Raw genomic sequence first — 21,280 nt, forward strand, 5'->3', positions numbered from 1 at the left:
CAAGTGTTAAATAAGGTTGAATGCACCTTATCCATCAGCACTTCTTTCTGCATGGCAGCATCCTATGCCACAAATGAATACTATCAATACTCCAGTGTTGACTACTTCCATACTTTTGATAACACATAATTAGCTGGGCAATTCAGATGCAATGGATAGTGAGTTTGAATCCCAACTATTATGTTTTATTTTTTGTATCCTCATTGTATTCAGCCTAACCCCAACTACTACCTGCAGCTTAATTACTTATTTTTTTTCACAATGGGAGACATTCTTATTCAAGACAGCAATTTGATTTATTCCCAATCCAATGGCCGCCATTAGAATTTCATTAGCGCTCAAATAAACAATCAGTCGTTATGATTTATGATTTACTAAAGAGGTCGGGGACTTGACTTGACTTGACTTGACTTCAGGTGCCAGGCAGCAAATTACACGCCAGACATCGGGTGGGTGGCCCCGAAACAAGAGCGGTGTGTAGTCTAGTCGCACATTGTTGCAGACCTACAAAGTTGCAACATCGGAGCAACAGATTGATGAGAGGTGGAATTTGGCGCAATCTCCTATAAAACCACAGAAGTTATTGTCCAACAGCACCTGAAGGGAAATGGTAAGATTTTCGATTCTAACCTTTTGTTAGTTAAATTGATGTGATGAATTTTGCATAACATATGCCTGCTAGTTGAGATCATGTCCTCATAATCTCTCATAATTGAAAAAAAAAGAGGTGCACCGCAAAACTGCACCGCATTACCTGGGCCTTCCCAAAAAGAGAAATATCATGGGCTATGCATCTTTTATGTTGAACGTCAAATTGTGTCTTTTCATAACTTGTTGCACTTTGTGAGGACAGATAGTCTAATGTAACGACCCATAGACCTGCAGTTTCAGGCATCACATTTTCTAATACGCTGCAAGTTTGGTTGATATATGTGTTTGCTGAAATGATAGTCTACTGTATGTTTGAAGGTTTTACTTTTAATTTTTAAATCCTCAGGACTAGGCCTACTATACAATCGTATAAATAAATGATATCTTTAATATTCAGAACCAATGAATTCATTCATTCATGTCGTTAATTTGGATCGTTCACACGATAATTTTTTTCTTGACGTCGCTTTTAATTTACTTAATAGCAAACAAATCACTCATCTTCTTGCGATAGTAAGCTCCCTCTAAGATAGCCAGGAACTAAATTCTTGACCTGTTGAAACATGTTAACATAACAGCCCGGGGAGCTTGTATGTGTGCGTGTGTAGGCCTCTGAACACACTTATTCTATATCGGCGATGTGCCTTTAAACATCTATGAACAGCTGTCAATAGGCCTAATAATTCATCAAAACAGCCATAACGACAGTGGTTGATCTTAATCATAAATCAATTTGATACCGATTTTTCTTTGTCTGCAGAGAAATTAATTTGCTAATTTATAATGGCCTAAACAGATGATATTCTAGAGTGAATACAATTGTACATTGTTCTGGAACATTGTATTGACTGAGATAGTAGTTGGGCTTTTTTCGGTTTTTAAACATATTTGAATGATGATTCGCTGTATTCAAACAATGCGAGGATATAGGCATATGACATTTAATAATTACCCATTAACAATTAGAGTAAGACGACATTACGACCTGGCTGTCTCCCCCTAGTGGTATGAAAAGATTCCGATTGGCAGTTCACACACTTATCGATATCAAATGTGATAAAAGGTACATTTGTTTAAAATCTGGTGCCGAATTTTTTCAAATTGATTCAAAATTCCTCGCTCTAATATGATTATACAAAAAATACATGCACACATTTTCACAATTTATTTTGCACTCTTGGTGATTCCAAAGGTATCCAATTTACATCATCCCCACTTTGATTATCCAGTTTTGTAGTTTCTTTTGCTTGTTTAATCCTTTTGCTTTTAGATTTCAATTCAAATAGGATCAAAATCATTTGTGTTTGTGCGTGCGTGTGCGTGTGGGTGCGTGTGCGTGTGGGTGTGTGTGTGTGTGTGTGTGTGCGTGCGTTCATTCAGAGGGAGTGCATCTCCATCCATGTGGGTCAGGCAGGAGTGCAGACGGGGAACGCGTGCTGGGAGCTCTTCTGCCTGGAGCACGACGTGGGGCCTGACGGGGTGGTCCTGGATGTGCCCCTGCAGGCCAACTCTCGCCAGGACCCCTTCAACACCTTCTTCAACACGGGCAGCTCCGGGCGCCATGTCCCCAGAGCCCTGTACGTGGACCTGGAGCCCACTGTGATAGGTGGGGGGCCTGGTAGTGGGTTATCTACTGTGTGGCCATCTTGGGCATTCAATCAAGTCCTATTATTATGATGAATATTAAATTATACCACTGGAAGCTACATTTGTTAGCCTACTTTTCATCTGCTTGTCTTTGGTAGTAGTTATTTTTAGGAATATGTTTAATTCAATCCACAGCATGAGTTGGCTGTTGTTGACTGGTAGGCTATTGGATAGCTTTACAGGTTTTGTGCAATGCCTGAAAGGCAGAAGCTATAACAACATAATCAATTGTTCCTGTGAATTTTTTTTTTCAAGCATAACATTCATATTGTTAGTGAAAACTATTATAATGAACGGCTATACAATATTAAAATACTTATAATTTAATATCCATAAATATCCAAGTCGCATATCTTTCATTTATTTACTATTAAATCTATATACTGTATTCCTAAAAAGCCCCAATTCAGAAGTAAATCACACATTTGAGTCCCCTCTGGCTTTTCATATGAGGGTTAAATAGTTGTATTTGTTTTGGCCTGGTTAACTGATAATTCTTCAGTGTATATGGGCTACAATATAAAGTGGTGTAGCCATTCTGATCATACAAGGAACCTATCTTCCAGATGAGGTGAGGGTTGGGACATACAGAGACCTTTTCCATCCTGAGCAGCTTATTTCCGGGAAAGAGGATGCAGCCAACAACTACGCCCGTGGCCACTACACTGTTGGCAAGGAGATGATTGACACGGTCATGGAGCGTATCCGTAAAATGGTGAGACAGACTTGGATTCTCATTGCCTTGTTGGGCATTAATGCTTGCTTTAGTGTGAGACCTCATTTGTCTTTCTATTAGTACACTCTACAGGTAAGTAATGTGTGTGTTTCTTTTCCCCAATTACTGGTTGGTATTTGAATGCAATATACTGTAATGCAATGGAAATAGTGTTGCAAAATGACAGTATGTCACTGTCTGATTTGTAATGCTAATGAACGATCATCTTCCAGACGGATCAGTGCACTGGGCTCCAGGGCTTCCTGGTGTTCCACAGCTTTGGCGGCGGAACCGGCTCTGGCTTCACCTCCCTGCTGATGGAGCGCCTGTCAGTTGACTACGGCAAGAAGTCTAAGCTGGAGTTCGCCATCTACCCGGCCCCCCAGGTGTCCACCGCCGTGGTGGAGCCCTACAACTCCATCCTCACCACCCACACCACCCTGGAGCACACCGACTGTGCCTTCATGGTGGACAACGAGGCCATCTACGACATCTGCCACCGCAACATGGACATTGAGCACCCCAGCTACATCAACCTCAACCGCCTCATCGGGCAGATTGTCTCCTCCATCACCGCCTCGCTGCGTTTCGACGGCGCCCTCAACGTGGACCTGACGGAGTTCCAGACCAACCTGGTGCCGTTTCCCCGCATCCACTTCCCGCTCGTCACCTACTCCCCCATCATCTCCGCCGAGAAGGCCTACCACGAGCAGCTCACCGTGCTGGAGATCACCAGCTCCTGCTTCGAGCCGGCCAATCAGATGGTCAAGTGTGACCCCCGCCACGGCATGTACATGGCGTGCTGCATGCTGTACCGCGGCGACGTGGTCCCCAAGGACGTGAACGCAGCCATCGCCAACATCAAGACCCGGCGCTCCATCCAGTTTGTGGATTGGTGCCCCACTGGTTTCAAGGTGAGTATTTTGTTGTGGATCAGCTTTGTTTTGAATCAGTTTTGTGCCCTATGCTGTCAATACGTATCTCTTTGAACCAAATCCTTCTCCCCCTAAAGGTGGGGATTAACTACCAGCCTCCAACTGCAGTGCCTGGGGGCGACCTGGCCACGATCCAGAGGTCTGTGTGTATGCTGAGCAACACCACGGCTATTGCAGAGGCCTGGGCCCGCTTGGACCACAAGTTTGACCTGATGTATTCTAAGCGGGCCTTTGTCCACTGGTACGTGGGCGAGGGCATGGAGGAAGGAGAGTTTACTGAAGCCAGAGAAGATATGGCCTGTCTCGAAAAGGATTATGAGGAGCTAGGCAAAATGAGTACTGACTCGGATGGTGATGAATTGGGTGAAGAGTATTGATCCTTTAGCCCTCAGGCTGTGATTACATGACTCTTCTACTTTTTATTAGCAATTTAGTATTTTTACTGTTCAAATGTTAATTTGTTCAAACCCTTACTTTGAGTTACATTATAAGTTAATTTAACATATTGAGATTGTTTCCCACTTTCTGTTATACATTGCATAACAAATTGTATTGCTAAAAACACGTGTAAATTAAAAGGGAAATAGGCCTAATGCCACGTTGTGTTTTCTAAAAATACAAAAAACTCCCCGATGTAACCCGATGTTAGTTGTTTATTTTGTGAGAATATTAAATTATAAGACAAAACTGGTTGAAACTGAATGTAAGCAATATTCCAAAGCTAAATTAATTAGTCATAGGTTATTTAAACAACGAGTCCCGGTAGCCATGGAACTGTCACCTGAAAATATCCATCCGCCCAAGTGTAAACATAGGTTACAAAGGAAAATTGTTTGTAGACAGTCAAGTAAATAATTCATCATATGACTATGCCTTTTCTAACACCGGCATTGCAAACGGCCCAAAAAATTACTTTGGGTATTGATAAGAGACGTAGTCAATAAAAGACACAATTCATAGTTTTTGTTTCATTAACCATTGCCCTTCATCTCATGAATACAAACCAATTTATTCTGAATATCACTGCGGTGTGTTTTAATAACCTTTATTTCTGCTGATTATTAACAAGTCAAATTGATACGATGCATAACGAACATAGGCTTCTTAATAAACAAATACAAATGTCGTTGAGATCAAGACTTTTAAGATGCCAAATTGGACCAAAAAAGACTGACTGCCCTTAGGGGACTATGGTATTGGGTATATTCTTTGAACACACCGCAGATTCAAACCTAAAGGAATTGTAATATTCGGTTCTCCCAAAAGTAAGAAATGACTAGATTTGCATTTTTGTTCCCTATCATCTTGAATCAATGAAATATCCTAGCTGAAGAACACTACTGCTTTAGCTTCACCAAAGAAAAACATTTGCTTATTCCTTCTTGTGTTTGCCAAATCGGGGGGGCTAAAATATGTTGTTTTGTTGAAATTGCAATAAAGAAAACGTTGAATAATATGGTATCTATTTTTTTGAGCGGACGTGCTCACTGCCTTAGAACATTCAGCTCACAGTGCGTGGATGTGTGTGTGAGCAGCTTCTCGTGTTGATGTCTGCTGAGAGATACTGACGGGGGGAAGGTAAAGATTGGAGGGACCCTTTGGGAATAATACGAACGAGTATATACTTTGGAGCAAGTTTTGCTCATCTGGGTCGTCCGCTTTGATCCATAACGATGTCCCGACCTCGGACGGACGAGTTCAAGCCGCCTCCGGAGTGCCCGGTCTTCGAGCCCAGCTGGGAAGAATTCGGCGATCCGTTCGCTTTCATCAACAAAATCCGTCCAATCGCTGAAAAAACTGGCATCTGTAAAGTCCGCCCGCCTCCGGTGAGTAACAGCTACGAACCAGATCGATAACCAGTCCGTGGACGCATTGGGGAAACATTGTGGTACATTTTAGTACACGACCGATAAAGCAAAAGATGGACCAAGGATGAAGGATTTAAAGGGACTTTCAACATGGCGGACGGGCTGTGCTGATTCTTTGTGTTGCTAGCTCTCCTTCTTCAGTCTCTTACCTCTGCTCTCTTGAGGACCACAGGGATGTGAGCGACAGCACGACCACGAGGATGTGTTGTCGTTGTGATGTTATTGTCGCCTGCATAACATGCAAACACGTCTTAAGTTAGGGCTTCAGTGATGCAGACAAGTCTGGCTAACTAGCAGCAGGCTAACGATAGCAAGTAGCTCAGTAACCTGTCATCATTGAGCACACCGCACATTGACACAGTTGACTATGCGGAAGCCATTCGGCAGCATTTCATACGATTGTGTGCAAATAATCAGTTCATAAATAAAAATGATTATACGTGAGAGTTTTTCCTGCTTCCCTATTCCAGAAAAAAAGCAGGCATGTATTTTTGGGAACATGGTGTTATGGTGTCTATGATCAATTAAGTGTAAAGTGTGTGACCCATCGGCCTTGGGTCCGCTTCGGTTAGTTATTGGTGTTTTTCTTATTTAAATTCTTTGGTTTTTACTATGGTGTTCTGTCTATTAAGTTGTAAAATATCACAAGAATTAGGACATCCACATGGTGGAACAATTTTGCTTCACTGCTAATGAGCTATAAAAGTTAAAACTTGAGGTGGAATATATGTGTCATCTTCCATTAGATTGATCTAATCTCGAATTAAGGCAATGCCTAATGGCTGTAGTGTATATCAACCAGTGTTGGTCACTAGTCGTGTTGGGGTGTTGTCCTCCATGTTGGCTTTGTGGAAAGCAGGGCTGTTTGAGTGAGTGTTCCATCTGGCCATTTTGTGTGTCAGTGGGGGATGTTGGCTGGTGAGGTAAAATAACTTTCCTCATGGATGATTGGAGAATTGGCATTATAAAACTGGGCGATTTGTAAAAAGAAATAAAAGAAATTAAATGTTTTCATCTCATACAATTGAGCTTTAATATATCAATTTAGTTCAGCCTCGTTATTAAGATTTTTTTTTTTTTTCTTGCTTAACATGAGGGAACAATTTCAACTATCTTTCTTGTTAGGTGGTTATGTATTTTAGTAATGATTTTGTTGCAGCCATTATGTTTGTGTTTTTACTCAAGAGGATTCCATGTCCTTTTTGTGAAAAACCTGTGTCACATTGGTCCAAACTATTTTCAAACGTGCTCTTTGTCATCTGCCCAACAATAGAACTTTGAGGCTGATTAAAAACCAATGCATTTAGGTACGGGTGTGCTGAAAAACTACATGACCTTCAGGTGCTTTTCCCTTAAATGCAAATTTATTCCTGACTGTTCAGGGATGGCAACCGCCGTTTGCCTGTGACGTTGACAGACTTCACTTCGTTCCTCGGATCCAGAGGCTAAACGAGCTAGAGGTAGGATGTTGTTTAATTGTGAACAAATATTTAAATACTGCATGTTGATGTAGATATTATTTTGTATTGGAATTATTGATGCAATTATTGATAGTATTGAAATTGGCTATAAGATTAGGAAAATGATAAGCAATCAAACATCAACTTTTCATGTGTGTGTGTTTCAAAATATATAATGTTTCTATGTGTGTGTATATGTAATATGATATACAGCACAAGCCTTCATGATCTTTTTTTAATGATTTCTGTTTTCTTAACCTGCTTCGACGTGTCCCTGTTCCCAGGCACAGACCAGAGTGAAGCTCAACTTCTTGGACCAAATCGCCAAATTCTGGGACCTACAGGGATGTCCTTTGAAGATTCCTCACGTGGAGAGGAAGATTTTAGATCTATACCGACTAAATAAGGTGGATATCTAACAAACGTCAACACAAATAATGACTTTTGTTGTTATTTACCATACATGAGTCATGTGACGCGTGTCGACTGTCGTCCTCCAGCTGGTGGCAGACGAGGGCGGGTTCGACCTGGTCTGCCGGGACCGGCGCTGGACCAAGATCGCTCTCCAGATGGGCTTCGCCCCGGGCAAGGCCATCGGCTCACACCTACGAGCGCACTACGAGAAGGTCCTTTACCCCTACAATCTGTTCCAGAGCGGGGCAAACCTCCTGGTGAGTGCAATTATGTCCAGGTTGGTTTTAGGTCTTGTGCTAATAACCCCCCACCCCCCTATAAAAGGGTTGTACGTGTGTGTAAAAAATCTACCCTAGCTCTCTCTCTCTCTCTAACCCTAGCTCTCTGTCTCTCTCTCTGTCTGTCTCTGTCTCTGTCTCTCTCTCTGTCTCTGTCTCTCTGTCTGTCTCTGTCTCTGTCTGTCTGTCTGTCTGTCTGTCTGTCTGTCTGTCTGTCTGTCTGTCTGTCTCTGTCTAGCTCTCTCACTCTCTCTCTCTCTCTTTAGCCCTAGCTCTCTCTCTCTCTAACCCTAGCTCTCTCTCTCCTCAGGCCTCAGAGCCAGCTGCCAAAGTGACACGTTTGGATGCTGATCCCGAATATGAAAAGGTATGTTTGAATAAGGAGATCTGTAATACTATGATTAACACTTTCACTGCAGCGTGGGTGCTGTTCTGTATCTTCCCAAACAAATGTGGGTTGCAATATTTGTCAGATGGTCGTAAACCATGTGACGTTTAAAATGTTTCAGAAAATATCTTAAAATACCAGATAGTTACCAGTTAACAATATAAGACATGATGGACAAAATGACAAGCTACAATATTGAAGCCTTATGCCAAAGTCAACCTTCATTTTGTTGTCTTTCTTTTTCTTTGCTGTTCATGGGTGACATGACCTTAAGTCGTCGAGTTGCTCTGTATCATTTATTGTCTGTCTGTGGTCTATGTAAATCTGTTCAAAGGCGAGACAGCATGACAGCCCTCCACCCCCTCTATCAGCCAGGGGTCTACACTAACTGTTATGTTCCGTTGCTACTGTTATCAGAGATGCACATCCGGTTACATCTGTTCCCCTCCTGGCCTCAAAGGGAAGCCGGCCCCATTGCTAGTGGAGCACAGTGATAATTTCCTCATGCCTGTCACTCACACGGCAGCCACCCACGTGCTCGTGTTTACCATCATCCAGAAATCTTTCCGTCCTTACACTTTCGCTATCCCAGACGCATTTTAGGTATAACATGCGCATAACTCAACAAAAACCTTTCAAAATGAAATTGATCACACTTTAGACATTTTCACACTTTTCCCATTAAATATACTAGATATATCCTGCTCTCTCCAATTAGTTAATTTGAGTGGATAAATAAAAAGGTGTGGGTATCAATAGTTCTCCTGACGTATGTCATGTGACGCCTATGTGTTGCAGTACATGCTGAAGCCCACCCTGGCGGCGGACAGCCAGGCCTCCAAGGATCTCATGGCCCACGACGCGCCCCCGAGAGACCCCCAGCAGCCTGAGAGGGGCTGCCCCAACGCCTACGGAGCCAAGCACTTGAAATCGGAGGTAGGGCTTCCTCCACAGAGCAACACTGCCAGCTGTCAGACAAAGACGAGCCACTCGGCCTCGGCCTGATCTCCCTTTGTCCACGGTGTAATATTGTATTTGTAGCCCATGTATGTTTCGATATCGGATCCAAAACATCCACAATAAGTATTTTTAAACAGGTTATTTCTGAAATGGGCTGTGGTGTGTTTGTTTGCGCAGGGTGTTCAGATGAAGACCGAACCAGGCGAGGGTTGTGACAACAGGCCTAACCTACGGCGGAGGATGGGTTCCTTTGTTGCCAAACCGGAACCTGGTAGGACATGTTGCACCGCCTGCCGTCGCTAACTCGTGCCTCTGTCTGCCACCGTGCTTTTATTTGATCCTTTTGTGATGCCTACCGTCCCTTTCGCTCCGCAGAGAAAGAGCATGCTATTACTGTGAAACAAGAGCCAGTGGAAGTAAAAGAGCCAGTGATTGAAGCAGATAAAATAAAGTCCCGCTACAAGAAAAACCTACCTCCGGTTCCTCTGATTCCCCCCAGCCCGGTAAGTGGATACACTGTCCTACCATTAAAAGCCTCACTGCGTTCAGTCTACCGGATGCATGCATAAAGTTCCCCCAGAGTGACTCAGAACCAGCGGCGTAACAAGGCAACGACGGGCCCGTATGCAGGATGTTCAAGGCGGGCGGGGGGGGGGGGGGGGGGGGGGGGGTATGGAGCGATTTTTTTATTTTATTTATTTATTTATTTTTTTTATTTTTTGGGGGGCCCTGATTGGCCCGGGCCCGTACGCGCCCGCATACCCTGCTTACCGATAGTTACGCCACTGCCCAGAACACTCAACAACCCGTCCATAATCATCAAACATCCATTCATTCGTTCCAAATCCATGCGTGTGTGAGTGTTGATGTGTGTTTGTGTGTGTCTCATGGTCACCTGTTTTATATCCGCGGCACCAACCAAAGGGACGCGTCCACCCCGTGCAGGTGGACCTGGTGGTGTGTCTGGTGTGCGGCAGCGGGGCGGACGAAGACCGCCTGCTGCTCTGTGACGGCTGCGACGACAGCTACCATACCTTTTGCCTCATCCCCTCCCTCCAGGATGTACCCAAGGGAGACTGGAGGTGCCCCAAATGTCTGGCTCAGGTGAGATCACCGTTTCTCTAGTCCTCACCAACTCCCACCCCCGGGGGACAAGCCCGGGGCGGGACAAGTGGGAGGAGACTTGCTTGGGTGTGAGAGGGTGGAACGTCAACGCATGAAGTCAATAGCGGAGCAGCTAGGGAAATCTAAGTGCGACCAGGTTTCAGGTTTCCACATCAAGTTGATGTGCCTGCAAGAAGGCTTTAGGAAGGAAAAAGAGGGTTTAGTTTGTAACTAGCTCACGTGTTTTATAATATCCACAAAGTATGTCACATCACAGTCATGGTGGACTTTTAAACGAATCAACACAATATATCCCAAGTGTTTACTTTTTATTTCCCTTGGCAGGAATGCAGCAAACCTCAGGAGGCCTTTGGCTTCGAGCAGGCGTACAGGGACTACTCGCTGCGTGCGTTCGGGCAAATGGCAGACGCCTTCAAGTCAGACTACTTCAACATGCCCGTGCACGTGAGTAGAAGATAAGAAGATTGGATTTTTGTTATTCGATTTTATTTTTCTGCTGTTGAAGTCGGCCTCTGAGCACGTTGTGTTTGCGTTGCTTTGTTTGTGGACAGATGGTGCCGACAGAGCTGGTGGAGAAGGAGTTCTGGCGCCTGGTGGGCGCAATCGAGGAGGACGTGACCGTGGAGTACGGCGCCGACATCGCCTCCAAGGAGTTTGGGAGCGGGTTCCCCATCCCCAACGGGCGCTTCAAGGTGTCCCCAGCAGACGAGGTAGGCCAGCCCGCAGTGCTGTCTCGTGATGCTCTGACGGCCCATCAAATATTTACCCTTCCATAAATATGCATGTTTACTCGCTTTCAGAAATACCTCAAGTGTGGCTGGAACCTCAACAACATGGCGATGATGGACCCGTCGGTGCTGACGCACGTCACCGCCGACATCTGCGGCATGACGCTGCCCTGGCTCTACGTGGGCATGTGCTTCTCCTCCTTCTGCTGGCACATCGAGGACCACTGGAGCTACTCCATCAACTACCTGCACTGGTAACACACGCACGCACACACACACTTCCTGCTTTCAGTTAAAAGGGAAGAAAGTAGTTTAGATCATTAAACACGATGACGACCAGTGGTAAGCAAGGTTGGTCGTAATTAATTCACAGTGCATGGACAGGTAGTCTGAGATTAAATCCCTTCCTTAAACGCTTCCTACATCGCCTTTTTTTGTTTGCTTTCATTTCGTGCTCGAGACATTAAAGTATCCCTCCTACGCTGTGCAATGTTCCACTCTGTGGCCACTGCCGAGGTGCCATGAGCAGCAGGAAATGGAACAGAATAAAGAAGTTAGATGATCACTGTGGTGAACAGTGTTCAGTGCCTGAGTAACAATCTCAGGCAAGAAGCGTCCAAAGAGTCCAATCAGGGTTATTATTATATATACCCTGGCGATCAGTATATACTACTGATCGCAGTAGGAGGGGTTTCGGGGTTAACCAATCAACTTCAAGAAATTTACGGGGATAATCATTTAGTAAAGAGTGAACATTTTGTTTAAAATACTAACAAATCAAAAAAGAATTGATAGCATTGAATATTATTAAATGCTATAAGAACTGAATATTACTTGGTCGAATTTGTGCTATAATCTCACAGCAGCGTGTTCCGTCCAACATTATTATCTATAATAATATCACAATCCAGATCTTAACCACAACGTTAACTACTCTTCCTATTCCTTACGAGTACACAGATTATTTGCAATTTACTTTAAAGACGCATTGTCAAAACAGACAATGCGGGTGAGTTTAAACTTCTTTGTCTATTCAAGCTTCTTCGGCAAAGCAGGACTTAGAACATATCTGGGGGTTTGCAGTCTTATTATGAATATGTTGAAGGAGGCAGAGCGCTATTCAGACGGAAGCTATCGGAGCTCTGTTTATAGATAAAGTCCTGATAGTGAGTTAGTTCAAATCGCGCTAATAGTAGGAAAAACAAATCATCGATCATCCCTTCATTTGCCAGTACACAAAGCCTAGCTTAAAAGGTCTATGAAGTGAAAAGATGCAGTGGAACTTTAATTGTGCTCCTCAATTTAAAGGGGAGAACCCAAGACGTGGTATGGTGCGCCGGGCTCCGCTGCTGAGCAGCTGGAAGCGGTGATGAAGAAGCTTGCCCCGGAGCTGTTCGACTCCCAGCCCGACCTCCTGCACCAGCTGGTCACCATCATGAACCCCAACACCCTCATGGCCCACGGGGTCCCGGTACGTCACCACTCCAAGGCTTCCCCGTCGGCAGCCGCCCCGACGGCTGAAGACCAGGAAATAATGCTTCTGTCTCCCTCTAGATCTACAGGACAAACCAGTGTGCCGGGGAGTTTGTGGTCACTTTTCCCAGGGCCTACCACAGTGGCTTCAACCAGGGCTTCAACTTTGCCGAGGCGGTCAACTTCTGCACCACGGACTGGGTAGGTCCATGTCCAAACACTGTCCCCCGTCTCCTCCCCCTCACTCACTTTGACGAGTGACCTGACCGGGACGACCTTTAACCTCCCCCCCAGATGCCTCTGGGCCGACAGTGTGTGGACCACTACCGCCTGCTGAACCGCTACAACGTCTTCTCCCACGACGAGATGGTCTGCAACATGGCCTCCAAGGCGGGCACGCTGGACGTGGTGCTGGCGTCGGCAGTGCACCGCGACATGGCCCTCATGATCCGCGAGGAGAAGGCGCTGAGGGACGCGGTCAAGAAACTGGTGAGGCCTTTCTGCTGACCGCCCCCAGGGCGGGCGCGCCGAGCCGCCACCCGACGGGAGGGCTCCGGTTGCGAATAATGTTAGTCCTCTGTCGTCTGGCGTCCTCAGGGAGTGTCGCGGTGCCAGGAGGCCAAGTACGACCACCTGCAGGACGACGAGCGCCAGTGCGTCAAGTGCCGGACCACCTGCTACCTGTCTGCGGTCACCTGCCCCTGCAGCCCGGGGGTCCTCGCCTGCCTGCACCACATCCACGACCTCTGCCCGTGTCCCGTCTCCAACTACACACTGAAGTAAGTCCGCCGCACGGTAGGGTGCCACCGTATGTTCTTTAATTATTATTACCATTGTCTCCTCCTACTAACACAACCTTTGAACAGCGATTGGTCTGTGTGCTTACTGTATGTCAAATGATGAGAGGTAGGTATCCTACCTCTTCCTAAATTGTGAACCACAGACAAGAACACAAGTCTGTCAACATTTCGTTGTTGCAATGTCCCCCCCCCCCCTCATATACACACAGTAGCGTACCGTGGGGTTTACGTCAGGGCCTTCAGTAACGAGCTCCACCAATGCCCAACCCCCAAACACTCGCATGCAAACCAATTTCATATGAGGTGCCATTGCAGCCAACACAGCCAAATATGTGCATCACACTATGTGCTACTGCATAAAGTCAACAACAAGACAGTTGATCTTCAACAACAGCGCACACGCACACCACCGTACATTACTGCAGCTACACTAATGCAGCATCACCATCAGATCTTTCATTATGTCACTCCGCAACCACATTGCACAACACGCATGACACACGAACAAAATTTCACAGTTAATGTTATAATGTTGACCGGATGCTGTCGCAACTTAAACTTCAACAGAATAAATTAGGTATAGCGACAATATTACAAATGCAGCGCCTCCAGTTCATTAACAAAAATGAAGCATGCAAGTCTCAATGCTAAATATTTTAAAAAAGCTATTCCAGACAAAATATTAAGCCCAGGATTAGTTGAGAACGGGTTCATGAGAGCGTCATCAACACTGAAACACAGCATTACCGTTTAGCCTACTGCCCAAACTCCAGCAATATATTTGTGTTTCCAACCATTTAAAAAAATGCTTTATAAACTGAACTACCACAACAACATTATTGCTCCTCCTACACAGTACCAGAAACACTCACCCATCACTTGTAGAGGAAATCAATCCTCCCATCTTTTCGGAGGAAGCGTTCAATGACCTCTTCATGCAGACGGGCCTCCTGTTTTAGTTTAATCTGCAGATCCTTCTCGAGGGCAATAGATGCCAGTATAGCGAGTCGGGTCCGTCTGGTTGCATTCCTCGAATACGTTTTATGCGCTTGAGAGCTGAGAAAGATTGTTGGAGATGAACTCTGTCTTCTCGCCAAACGATCGCCTTGAAAAAGGCAGACGAAGGAGACAGTCCAATAACCAAGTGGAATCTAGATGGAAGAGTTTGTAACGTACGATCATTCAAAACCCCCATGTTATTTTCCATGGACATTTAAACATGGAACCAAGAGCCTCGGAGGCAGGACTTATTCTTCAGCGGTCTATACTTCTAGTGCTATACGGTCTATACTTCTAGTGCTATACGGTCTATACTTCTAGTGCTATACGGTCTATACTTCTAGTGCTATACGGTCTATACTTCTACATGGCCCCACCGGTCCATGTGGCTGTGATGTGTTATTCAGCCGAGCTCAGCCTTACAAAAACATTCTGGCATTATATTGTAACGTTCTTTAAGAATTATGGCAATTAAGATGCGTTCAGAGTTCAGACACGCCTCACCCTGGAGAAAAGACGGATGAATTGGAGATGAGTTTATGCTCCGCCCTTTCACCAACATATCTTATTCATTCAGACGATTCAATTATAATGGAGATTCAGTTTTTAATCCAGGTGTAAAATACTGTCGCGAATAGTTTGCAGATGAGGCGGACTATGATAATTTGGTGCGCAGTCTTTAATGCATCCATGATTTGGGGAAGTTATTCTTTGAGGTAGTTTTCCTGTTCGATGACTAAAAGTAGGGTCACTCTTACGAAGAAATTTCACATTCAAAACGAAACTAACGCAGGATGTGCAGAGAGCGTCTCTTGTGCTGTTTGTTGAGGTTATATCTCCCTTCTCCTCTCGCAGTTACAGGTTCACACTGGACGACCTTTACCCCATGATGACGGCGGTCAAACACCGAGCAGAGCTGTATGATGATTGGGCCTCTCGCGTGGCCGAGACACTCGACGCCAGGCTGGAGAAGAAGAAGGGTGAGGACACGCCGGCCCTCGCTGATCTGCCATTCTCCGTTACAATTTTTTTATTCCCTCAAGGCTGCGTTGAGTTTGATATCAAGTCTTAAAAGCAGTGTGAGTCATCGGTGTGGTCCATTGTCCTTTTTCTTTTTCTCTTTTAGGTCTGAGCGTCTTTCGCTCCCTCGTCTCTGAGTCGGACTCAAACATCTTCCCCGACAACGACCTCCTCTTCAGGCTGCAGCTGGTCACCAAGGACGCAGAGAAATGCTCCTCGGTGGCACAGCAGCTTCTGGGCGGCAAGCGGCAGACCAGGTGCCGTTGGAAACACTACCCACGCCACCACCATAACACCCCCACCATAACACCCCCACCATTCCACCAGCATGACACCGCCACACCCTTAACACACCGCAAGGGAACCCTCCAGTGTTCCTGGTATCGAGTAGCCTGCACAATGACTCCCTGGCTTGACGTGTTGCTTTGCGTTGTCCTCATGGGTTATCTAGGTTTCGGTGTGGGGGTAAATCCCAGAGTCTGCTGACGGTGGAGGAGCTGAGGTCGTTTGTGAGACAGCTATACAACCTTCCCTGTAGCCTCACCCAAGCACCGCTGCTAAAGGTAGGCAGGGCCTCCTCCAGTCTGTCAGGACGCGCAGGATAAGGTTTCATTTGATAATGGTGGTTATGATGCATGCACATCTCACTCTTGGCCACCTCCGTGTCTGTTCTTAGAAACTCCTGAACGACATCGAGGACTTCCAGCAGCACAGCGAGAAGGTCCTCTCCGAGGCCGTGTCCAGCGTGGTGGAGATCCAGGGCCTGCTGGACGTCAGCTTCGACTTCGACGTGGAGCTGCCGGAGCTGCCCTGTCTGCGGGTGAAGCTGGAGCATGCGCGCTGGCTGGAGGGGGTGCAACAGGCCACCGGCCGGCCCTCCACCCTCACCCTGGAGGCCATGAGGAGGCTCATCGACCAGGGGCTGGGCCTGGCCCCCCACCCATCGGTGGAGAAGGCCATGGCCCGCCTGCAGGAGCTGCTCAGCGTGGCTGAACACTGGGAGGACAAGGCGGGCAGCCTCCTCAGAGCCAGGTGAGAGCACAGGCCCTCGGTCTACCGTCGCTCAGGGTGCGGTCTCTAGTCTGAAGAGGTCCAGTAATGCACCACGAGACGAGGAGATGGATGAACAAAATGGGTTATCACTTTTATCGTAACCTTTTTTTATTTTTTACTGGTTTATGTGATACGTCAGTACCCCTGATTTTGCTTCATTGTAATTCCAGCGAAAGCAAAACGCTGCCGCTAGAGTATTCAACAAGACCAACAAAAAGTGAGCATGCAAATGTAGTTCTGCCCTTGTCTCCTTGGTGCGAACACAGTGCACCACTGTCAAGAGCACTGTCACAAGAGCTGTACAATGGCATGGCTCTCTGGTTTTTGCATTTGTGCCTTTCACGCATCAACAGATAAACACCCTGTTTTGAGGGGCCAGACCTTTTTGTGTCCTCCATCTATACTTGTATATAGATACTTATTCTACTTTTATTGCCATGTCCCATCACTAGCGGGATGGTAATAATTTTGAAGATAACCGTTATTCACCTACTTTCTCTGGCATTTTATTCTCCAAGGATTGTCAAAGGCTCCTTAGGGTGTATAATTCAAATCCTCCACCTCAAACTGATGAGGAAAAGAGTACATGTGCATGAATAAAACCTTTTATCATAACCTAAGGAAGCTCCCAGCAGCCAAGGGCACCTCTCACGCAAAAGTAGTCCTGTACATAGTGTTGCATGCGTGCAAAAAGGAATGACGCTACTGTCTTTACGTGCATCAAACAGGACCGATGACTGCAGGTTTGTTTTGTTTCTTACGCCTTTGCTTTGCTCCGTCAGTCCCCCCCACCCCATAGAGACCCTCAGCGCTGCGGCTGAGAAGGCGTCTGCCATCCCGGCTCAGCTGCCCAACTGTCTCCTGCTCAAGGCCTCGATCAGGACCGCCAGAGAGTGGCTGCAGGAGGCGGAGGAGCAGCAGGTCAGGACACGCGTGTCAAGAAAGCACCCGCTATCTGTGTTGGTAGGATGCGCTGCAGATTGTGACTCTCCGCCGTTGTCCTTCAGGCTGGAGGCACCGTGCCCACGGCAGACGCGCTGGCCGACATGGTGCTCCGGGGCCAGGCCATCCAGGTCCATCTGGAGCCCCTGGAGAGATTCAGGTCCTTGTCGGCAGAAGTGCAGGAATGGAAGGAGTCGGCGGCCTCCATGCTTCTGAAGAAAGACTCCCCCTTCACTCTACTGGAGGTCAGTAAACGGTTTTAATACGACCCCTGGTCTAGCTCCGATGTTAACTTGGCTTCAGCATGTTCGCACCAAAGTCTACAAAAAGATGATCATTTATTATTTTGGATCCTAGATTCTATGTCCGAGATTTGAGGTCGGAAGCGTAGGTTCTCCGAAGAGGAAGCCCAAGAAGGCTTCCCAGCAGCCTGGCAAGAAGAAAACGGTACCACTTGACTCTCTGGCTGACATCGAGAAAGCTCTCTCAGAGTCCAAGGATTCATCCTCTGCTGTAAGTTCACTCACCTCCCCATCTCCTGGCATAAAGGCATGTTCGTGGTCCCTCTATGGATCCAGTCCTGTTCATAAGGCGCGACTGGTTAATGAGCGTGGGCCTCTTCCCCAGGCCGCCACCCTGGAGGAGCTGCGCCTCCGGGAGATGGACGCCCTCGCCGCTCTCCGGGCGCACAACGAGTCCAAGCTGCTGCCCTCGGGCGACTGCATGGAGCTCACGGTGTGCCTGTGTCACAAGACGCCCATGGGCGCCATGCTGCAGTGCGAGCTCTGCCGCGACGCCTTCCACAGCGTGTGCGTGCGGGACCCGGGCGGGAGCCCCGCGGAGCGGCCGTGGCTCTGTCCGCCCTGCCGCCGCTCGGAGGCGCCGCCCATGGCCGAGGTCCTCTCCCTGCTGGCGGCGCTGGAGCGCACGCGGGTGCGCCTGCCCGAGGCCGACGCCCTCCACTTCCTGGTGGAGCGGGCGGTGAGCTGGCAGCACCGCGCGCGGCAGACCTCGGACGAGCTCCGCCTCCAAGAGATGCAGGAGGGCCCCGGGACTCCGCCCGTCCTGACCCGCTGGGCCTCGGGGAGCACCACGGCCGACAGCAACGCCCAGGTCTGTGGGGGCCGCGCGCCCTCTTGTCAGGGGCCCTGGCTTTGAGTGGGGGGGTGTGTGTGTGACACTTAACCGATGACGTTGTCGTCTTTCCTCACCCAGGCTCCGTACCTCACGCCCGAGTGGAACAAGACCAGCCTCCCGCAGACGGTCTTCTACACGGAGCAGAAGTGCATCCCCCTGCAGGGTGAGCGCTAGTGGCCCCCTGCTGCATTCCTCCCCCCTTTTTCGGAAGAAGGGAACCGCGGTGTGAGGCTCCTCATTAATATGGTAACACGGTCGCCCCGCTTCAGGTCTGAGTAGGGAGCTGGAGGAGCTGATGGTGGAGGGCCTTCTGCTGCCGGTGTCGCTGCCCGAGACCCAGGACCTCTACCACGTCCTGCTGCAACGGCCCCTGAGCCCGCCCCCAGCCGGGTGCCTGTCTCCACCACTGGACGACTCCAGCGACTGCACCGAACACCTCCAGCTCAGCAGCCAGGAGAAGACTCTGTCGTGGGCCGAGGTAAGGCAACCGGTTCCCCCCCGAGATCAGGCACCAAAGATAAACAACTCAATAAACCCCCCCCGTCCTTTTACAAACACGGGAGCGTGCCGCCTTTAACCTCTCCACCCGTTTCAGGACGAGGACGGCAGCGCGCTCAGCGCCTCCGAGAAGACGGGCAAGCGGCATCTGGCGAGGGAGGGCGTGAAGGCAGAGGGCCGGCCGGGGAAGGACAAGAAGCCCCACTACAAGAGGCAGAAGATGAACAAGGACAAGAGCCTGGAGCGCCGGGCGGCCTCCACCTCCTCGTCCCCGCGCTCAGACTTCTCCCAGTCGGACGACTCGGACGAGGAGATGTCCGAGTGTCCTGCGGAGAGCTGCCAGCAGCCAGAGGGAGACGAGGTAAACAAGCTCAGCGCTGGAGAGATGTTTTGCTGTCCCAGTCTACGTTGGACTCTATGTTTGTTGCAGTCCCAAGGTCAAAGAGCAGATGCATAACATCTCAAGACCCCATGCCATTAGGCCCTATGTGATGTTTATGCTGCTCAGTTACAATCACGTGCCCCATTTAGTCCCTGAAATCTCCTCCGATATTTGGGGCTAAATGGGGCTAAAGTCCATTGTTCAGACAACAATGGACATTATAGGTTCTCCTCCCTGGCCCACCTCCAAACCTCTCCTTCATTGGTCATACTCTCCCTCAATTGTGTTTTGTAAAGCTCGCCACTGCTCTCTCACCACAGATATTTAAATATGTGGGGAATCTTGGCATCACATGTAGCCAGCACTTCCCCCCTCAGCCTCTAACCATTTTCAAGTGACACGCATTAGGACTCAAATTACCCATGCATTTTTTCAAAGGAGCTAACACACCAAAAATGCCTCATAGCTGAGACGCACAAATCTTGCAGAATGAGAGGGAGATGGCCAATGGTTGTCTCACCGCTTGTCTTTGACAGGCTGGCCGTCACCTGGCCATCACCACAACCAATCAACAGCTTCATACAATAACAAATTGTCCAATAAACCCCTCAAATGAACACATTAACAACAAGGAGAGAGGGGAAGGATGTAACAAACCCAACAAACAAAACCACAGCCCCTGACGCTGGATAAATGAGTCATTAACCGATGTGTGGGTGTGTCTCCAGGTGGACTGGGTCCAGTGTGACGGGCGCTGTAACCAGTGGTTCCACCAGGTGTGCGTCGGCGTGACGACCGAGCTGGCGGAGAAGGAGGACTACGTTTGCGTGGGCTGTACGATAGACGATGGACACCTGAGGCAATGAGGGGAGATCTTAACGACGTGGACAATTAATGACCTTTTACGAGCCACCTCGTCACACGACTCTCCGTCAGATCTCTCTGTAACAACGGTGCTATCCTCTCCGATTTGACTCCTACTGGCCGAGAACGCAACGGTTCACTTTGTTTTTGTATTTTTACATATATATATATATATATATTATATATAGTTCTTTCTTCATATGAAATGTTGTGGTTAACAAAATGATAAAAAAAAAAAATACAGGATGTCGTTGTGTGCTGCATGAGATTCCCTCTGTGTGAAGGAGTCTTAACTAAAGTAATGCACCGTGTCAAGATTTTGGAGCGTAGTCGAACCTTCTATGGAACCGCGTCGCATGCATAAACACAAAAGGGGTGAAATGTTTAGCGATTTTCATCCCCTTTCCCCTTAAAAAATGAATAATTACTAATGTTTTCGTTATTTTAACCCCTGGTGTTTAGTACATGCATCTTCTATGATTATTTCTGTTTTTTGTAGAATAGATTTATTTATCTGAGCAATAATGTTTGTCTGATTTGACCTAGCTTGATCCTGCTGGACTGTCGGGGTGCTTTAGCGACGGTGTGTGAGAGTGTATGTGTCCGTGTGTGTGAGTGTGATGTACAGAAAAGCTCAAAGTTGGCTGGCAGCTGTGAAGAGATATCTCGGCAGGCTGAAGAAAATAAACTGCATACAGTTACTGCCACAGCATGCGATCTGGTTAAGGGCAGCCTACCCCTTGGGAAAGATTTTCGGTAGTTAAAGACGTTGCGGGTTTTTATCGTGGAATAAAATACGTTTTGTTCTACAAAGTCTTTCAATTGTTTCACTTGATCTTGTGCAAATGTATATGACTGTTCTATTATTTTACAGTCAGCTCTTTTCCTACATCTAGAATTCTGACTTTAATCTCAGAATTCGGACACTAAAATCAGAATATAA

General features: G+C 47.4%; 2 protein-coding genes across 4 annotated transcripts; both read left to right on the forward strand.

Moving 5' to 3' along the window:
• Positions 1 to 93: 93 nt before the first annotated feature.
• tuba5 (tubulin alpha 5) lies at positions 94 to 5,402 on the forward strand. Its single transcript, XM_030365035.1, has 5 exons — positions 94 to 610; positions 2,032 to 2,257; positions 2,865 to 3,013; positions 3,247 to 3,927; positions 4,026 to 5,402. Exons 1-5 carry the CDS (start codon positions 608 to 610, stop codon positions 4,323 to 4,325), a joined length of 1,359 nt encoding a protein of 452 aa, XP_030220895.1. The 5' UTR covers positions 94 to 607; the 3' UTR covers positions 4,326 to 5,402.
• Positions 5,403 to 5,448: 46 nt separating this feature from the next.
• On the forward strand, positions 5,449 to 21,153 carry kdm5bb (lysine demethylase 5Bb). 3 transcript variants are annotated; one of them, XM_030365030.1, is made up of 28 exons: positions 5,449 to 5,774; positions 7,199 to 7,276; positions 7,561 to 7,683; positions 7,777 to 7,947; positions 8,279 to 8,335; positions 9,155 to 9,292; positions 9,494 to 9,587; positions 9,692 to 9,819; positions 10,241 to 10,420; positions 10,766 to 10,885; positions 10,993 to 11,151; positions 11,242 to 11,423; positions 12,478 to 12,640; positions 12,724 to 12,843; positions 12,937 to 13,131; positions 13,216 to 13,421; positions 15,297 to 15,421; positions 15,568 to 15,718; positions 15,913 to 16,024; positions 16,138 to 16,493; positions 17,297 to 17,435; positions 17,522 to 17,701; positions 17,814 to 17,969; positions 18,084 to 18,569; positions 18,672 to 18,756; positions 18,863 to 19,071; positions 19,189 to 19,452; positions 20,202 to 21,153. In XM_030365030.1, the coding sequence occupies exons 1-28, from the start codon at positions 5,622 to 5,624 to the stop codon at positions 20,337 to 20,339; spliced, it is 4,668 nt and encodes a 1,555-aa protein (XP_030220890.1). In that variant the 5' UTR covers positions 5,449 to 5,621; the 3' UTR covers positions 20,340 to 21,153. The 3 variants fall into 3 exon arrangements, with proteins under 3 accessions (XP_030220890.1, XP_030220891.1, XP_030220892.1); XM_030365031.1 differs by having other exon boundaries at positions 13,240 to 13,421; XM_030365032.1 differs by having other exon boundaries at positions 10,262 to 10,420; positions 13,240 to 13,421.
• Positions 21,154 to 21,280: the final 127 nt, after the last annotated feature.

The sequence above is a fragment of the Gadus morhua genome, chromosome 1 (assembly GCF_902167405.1).
Source record: "Gadus morhua chromosome 1, gadMor3.0, whole genome shotgun sequence".
NCBI lineage: Eukaryota > Metazoa > Chordata > Actinopteri > Gadiformes > Gadidae > Gadus > Gadus morhua.